The 6179-nt window shown below is 38.8% G+C and overlaps 1 protein-coding gene across 1 annotated transcript in view; it reads right to left on the bottom strand.

Moving 5' to 3' along the window:
• Positions 1-3438: 3438 nt before the first annotated feature.
• LOC109463999 overlaps positions 3439-6179 on the bottom strand; it is a 32345-nt gene continuing 29604 nt past the window's right edge. Inside the window, 4 exon segments of the mRNA XM_019760922.1 lie at positions 3439-4117; positions 4636-4768; positions 5327-5644; positions 6058-6172. Coding sequence (XP_019616481.1) covers positions 3721-4117; positions 4636-4768; positions 5327-5644; positions 6058-6172 — 963 coding nt within the window. The 3' untranslated portion in view covers positions 3439-3720.

Raw genomic sequence — 6179 nt, 5'->3', positions numbered from 1 at the left:
TGGCCTTTTGAACAACATAAATGGTACTTTGAAATGTGTATCATTCTGCAGGTCTCAAGTTGCATATTTACATGTTTTCGTCTTATCTTATCTTATGGTGCTTAGAAAATTTATACTGGAATAAGATTTTTTAGATATGATTGCGTCAGCGCAGTAGACTGAGGTTGGACATGTATAATTTTTAAACCCTTGTCCAAATTATTGTAGAGGCAGACAAAACAGACAAGAACGTGAAAAGTATATTTATAGTCATTAAACACTTAACAACCAGAAAACAACATTTACGTTAACATTTGCATTAACATTTACAAAGTACTTCGCCTCTCTCTGCTGCTAAACCTTATAGTCAATGGAGAATCTATATCCAGATGGATGTTCCAATGCTCTTAAAGTGATTTTATATTCATCAATTTTATGTAGAAAATTATTGTTATACAGGTCATGTTGAGCCTAAGCCAATCCTTCATCATATATATCCATTATGTATTTAAAAATCTGAACCAAAACCTAAGCTAGGCAGGCAAGGGACACATTTTCAAGCTAATTCACTTTTCTAGCACTTGTACAATTGGTTTGTCAACATGTTCAGCTCATAATACATTTCCTGATGCAGTAGAAAACTGTTTATATATAAACACACCAACTGCCAAATTTTAAGATAACCTTACCTGCCAACAGGAACGAAACAGGCAATGCACAATTTTTTCCTGGGCGTAAAGAGGCATGAAAAAGTGGGGAGGGCAATTGAAAAACAGGTGCTTTGGAAAAAGCTGGCCTTGGCTTCTGGAATGAGAGACGAAATGTAACAATGTTTGGAAAAAAAATCGCAGGAGACAAAGCAAGGTACAACAAAAAAGGCAACCTACAGATTGAGAAATGTAACATATACATGTACAAAGAATTATCAGAAATAGATATTTACAGAACAGCGCTAAAACTTATATGAGTTACTCTGAGCAGCACATGTAAGTGCTGTAATGTAATGCAATGTAGCAATGTCTTATGACAAACAGTAGTAATGTACTACTACAAACGTCACATAATCTTTATCATTTTACTCTATACTATAGTATGGAGTGAAATATTGTTTTCATTCAGTCATGATTCTTCTTCTTCTTCTCCTGCCATTTCTTTAAATTGATTTAAAAACTCCTTCATTTTGGGGCCTTTTTTCCTTTTTTTTTCATACAAGCTTTTACAATAGTCTTGATTTTTTTTGCTGTTTCAATGGAAACTATACTGTGTGGCAGGGGTGGCAGATGTGTTTCTTCTTCCTCATAGGTTCTTGTCGAATGAGTTAATTGAATTATCTGCATCAGCTCCACCTCCACGGAATGTTGCAATAATCCACTACGGAATTGATTATGACTTGACATATGATAGAGACGATGCTGTAAGTTTTCAAAGTACTTTTCTTTGAGTACTTTGTCAATTTTATATTTCTACGCAAATGCAACACCTGAAGAGACTAGTGTAGTTTTCAAACTAGTAATATATAACTGTTAAGGGAAGGGGCAGGCTGTCGTTCCAACGGATTCCGATAGGGGCGTATATTTTGCTGTACACCGACTCCTCGTACTGCACGGACTTGTCGTCAAGAACGCAAAACGCCTCGCGACCGGCGTTGCTAGGTGACGTCATCAGCTGGGCCCAGGCGTAGTTCCTGACGTACAAGCGGCGACCTCTGACCTCTGGATGGCTGCTGCGCTAAAGAGACCGGGCGAACGCGTCCACACCTCACTCCCGCCATATCTTCAACATGAACCATTTAAATTAATTGATTGGTTGATTGATTTGTTGATTGAATGATTGATTAATTGATTGATTCATTGATTCATTGATTGATTGATTGATTCATTGATTCATTGATTGATTCATTGATTCATTGATTCATTGATTCATTGATTCATTGATTCATTGATTCATTGATTCATTGATTCATTGATTCATTGATTAAATCGTCGTCATTTCGCCATCAACTTATATTACTGAAAGAAATTTCTCCAACACCGCATTGTGGTGCGATGAAGACATGTTGTCTATCCTCGTGTTTCTTCTCCTTCTCCTCCCTCTTTTGCTCCTGCCATTTCTTTAAAAAAATTCAGTTTCTTCATTTTGGGACTAAATGACCTCAGTATGGAAGTATGGTGGACAAATTGCTTCAAGCGTTTTTTTTTTTTATACAGGCTTTTTTTTTGGGGGGGGGGCATTTCCCGACAAAAGCTGTTCACAATATTGTGGCCCTGGGTGACTCATAAATATGGTATGCGAATCAAGAACCAATAGCCATGCTGCTTACCTTCATTCCCGTTATTTATTCGCTATTGAAATTTACTATAAGCTAAATAGGCATGATTCCTCGTGCATCTAAACATGGCCTTGAAATTTTCTAATCACAAAGTTAGGATTTCAGGGATGTTTTTTTTTTAAACTTTATCTGTTTTTACCTAAAAGTTAGTTATTATTGCTATGTCAATAAAATAATAATGTTCTTTTTTTTCCTTTTGGTCCTTTTTATTGCTATTTTTAAAAACAAGCGTTTTATTCAATTCTTTTTTGAGAACTGTCCAGCCACCCACTCCAGTGACAGGTAAGTAATCTTGGCCGGTAGACTTTAATACTCTTTCTGGGATAGCGAACTGTGTCATTGAGGTTGGATAACACTCTTTAAGTAATGAAAAAGAATCAGTCCGAAGGTCTATGTTAGCACCAAGCTAGATTTATGCAACAACGTAAAAAATTAATCAAATTCACTCAATTTTAGCGTTACCTTTTATTGAAAAACTCACGCTTTTTAACATATGCAAAAAAGCTCAGATAAACCCGAATCCCCACATACAAGTTGTATTCTTAGTTCATTGTTAACCACAGTTCTTATCGCTATAATGTCCATATGGGATCCAGGCTGACTGACTTACACTGTTGCATGCAGAAACATGATAAAATAATACATATATGATATAGATCTCATATTAGTATAATAGGCGTCATATACAAATTATACGAATATGAGATAAACACACATTCATGGTCATAATTACTATAATTACACAAAAGCTACTTGTTATCCTAACGCAAAATTCTTTACAGATCAAGAAAAAGCAGTCTACATGTAACAGCTGGACAATTTCTCTTTTCCGGTTGTTCTCCATTGGTCTCAAGACTAACCCTATCTGATTAGTTCGTTAGCTCCGGCTGTGTATAAATGTCCTCTGGGTGAATAGATAACAGAAGAAGGTATGAATAGATAAAAGATGTGTTCATGTCTGTTTACACAGGGAACCTATACTTACAAAGACTAAGTGTCACGGACATATCATTTGTTTGAAGAGTTTGATGAACCTAGAGTTTAAAGATAAAATATGCGATCTAAGATATGAGGTGCAAGATACCGCCAAGAAGGCGACTCACTATCTAATAGTACACCACAAGTCTTTCCTGGTTAGATATATATGTTGTCTGCTTTATATGCTCCATAGGAGCTATAAGCTCCATTGCACACATTCACCTTCGTATGGTATTGATCATACTAAAGATGCAAATTTAGTTTGTTTGTTCCACCAGTGGGGTTACTACCTTACTAAAGTTCTCAAAGAACTACAGCCCTTGTAAGGGCGTGTCCTGGCTGCACATGCATGTTACTTAAAGCTGAATCAAAGCATAACAATCAAGTCGCACTTTTTTTTTGGTTGTGTTAAGGCACGTTTACACAAGTGTAATTTACTTGCCCAGATACATGGTCATGGGCACGGCCACGGCAATGCTGATGACGTACATGACAAGGCAGAGCCTGTCCAGGACCTTGGCCAGCAGGGTGTAGTCTGACACCTCCTGCTCGTTCTTCATGGCCTCGGCCAGCTCCTCCATGTTACGGGAGGCGGAGGACATGGCAACCTCCAGGCGTGAGACCGCGGCCTCCAGGCGCGTGGGCGGCTCGGACGGCTGACGGGCAGTCTCGCGGACAACAGCCGGGCTTTGCACGTCGACCACGGCCGGGGCATCGGCAGGAGAGACGCGGTTGGTCCGCTCAGGCCAGGCCAGCTTCCTGCTGCTGGGACCAGTCTCTCCATCGTCGCTTGCAACCTTCTTCTCTGTCAGATCTCCGAGCAGTAGGCACCTTAACAAACACCACCAAGAAAAAATGATGTCAATGTTTCTTTCTGATACATACGTTCACTCGTATATCAATAGGCATGTCCAAACGTTCAGATTACTTCATGTTCAAAATAGAAGTAATGAATAAAATGTTAAAATGTTACCAAGGTTGATACTTTCAAAATCAGACTGAATCTACAAAGAATCATAATCTACAAAGAAAAATACAAAATCTACAAAGAAAAGAGCCTAAAATACATGGTAATTCGCAGCTTGGAAGGGTAACAAATGCAGATAATTTTTTTTAAAGTATTAAGTTGCTAATTTTATTCCATCGTATAAAAATAGATAACGAATCTTTCCTGGTACGTTAAATTCATATCAGCCCAAACATGTAAAAGGGCCTAATAAACCTCCTTATAACTTAAAAACGAAACAACAATAAAGATGTATATGAGTTTCACTTGAAGGGCATTTGTCTTTTTCTGTACATTTCTATTCCGTCTAACCTGAGCTAGTGTTACGAATTATAGTACATACTTTGCCATGTAACGGAGAAAGAAGGTCTTCGCCATTGGAGACAGGCTCCCCTGCCTGTCATGAATGGTGATGATGGCCATGGTGAAGAAGAGGAAAAGTCCCATCAGCGCCATGCACACGACGATCAGCGAGGCTGTAACAGCATCCGTGGTTAACAGTTATCGACATTTTCCGGGAATATTTATCACGGTTAACAGTTACCCTAAGCAACCTAATCACAAAATACTAATGAAATCCAATGAGGACTGTAAATCTGTTTTGCTAAGACTACACCCGCTCTCGAACCACTACTTATAGATGGACGGACACTACTTGTTCACATTAAATTACTCAGTGTTAAGATACAGATGATCACCGTAGCAAACAGAAAACTATCCCGTTATCATCGTTGTAAATGCCTATTAATTCAGAATTAGTGTCTGTAAGAAGATAAAGTTTTAGGTTTCAAGAATTACCCATTGATTTTCGCTTACTTTTTTTTTTTCACAACGGAGTCCGGCCTGGCCACGAGGAAGGTATCTAAGGGTTTACTTAATGTCGCCAAGATACATTCTACGTAATTGGGTTGAAATGCACAAGTGGCAGAAAACCAGATGAATGGAATCAAGAAGGTATTTTAGTTTCCAAGTAGTTTAAAATTCTAAACTAAGGAAAACATTTACAACATGGTCGCATCTATATGTTTACTCACCGAAAAATGGCAGCGCCCCCTTGACAGGTAGCACATCCGTCACGAACACGAGAGACACGACCACGGAGAGTTGAATGGTCACTCCGAACGAGATCCGGTCCCCCCTGTCCAGTGGCATGACGAATGTGATGACCATCAGCGCCACGAGGATGACACAGGGTCCAACAGTAGTGGCGATGTGGAACAGCGGGATCCTCTCCAGCTGAACAGTGAAGCATGCCTCCGTCTTGTCTTTTGCGAAGATCATGTCCTTCCGATACCATTCGCCCTCCAGTTGTTGGTTAGACAGGACACCACAGGGACTGCCATCTTGGCATTCTGTGTTCGACAAATCATTGCAACAAACTATCAGCAAAAAAAATAACTTTTTCATGACAAGGGTAGCCAAAAAGTATGCAGACAAAATCAGATTGTATACTGACAAGAATCCGATTTCCTTAATTTTTACATTGTATATGGGAAAGAACCCATAACAAAACCATAATATAATCACTGAAATATCATCATCATTATTATCATCATTTGTAAACAGTGACCAAAATATTCCTGGAATATAGTAAGATGTAGACAGTGACCGGGATGCTCAAGGAATGGTATCCGTGGCAAACAGTGGTCGGATCGCTCCGATGAAATATTGTATTTCATTTACATCATTTTTCATCTATTGAACTATATTCATAAAATCTATTTTGATATCGACATCTTTTTATCAAATACTTCCAATTTCATACCGATGATTGCAGAAAATGCAACAAAGCAGATGTTGCATTCCATGGTGTCTGCAGGGAAGTAGAAGGGGTCCGCATCACACACGGTGGTGGTCAGGGTTTCTACCTTCCAGATTACCTGGCCA

The sequence above is a fragment of the Branchiostoma belcheri genome, unplaced genomic scaffold, assembly GCF_001625305.1.
Source record: "Branchiostoma belcheri isolate BF01 breed outbred unplaced genomic scaffold, Haploidv18h27 scaffold130, whole genome shotgun sequence".
NCBI lineage: Eukaryota > Metazoa > Chordata > Leptocardii > Amphioxiformes > Branchiostomatidae > Branchiostoma > Branchiostoma belcheri.
Note: the sequence above shows the minus strand (reverse complement) of the source record. Positions and strands in the feature narration are given on the sequence as shown.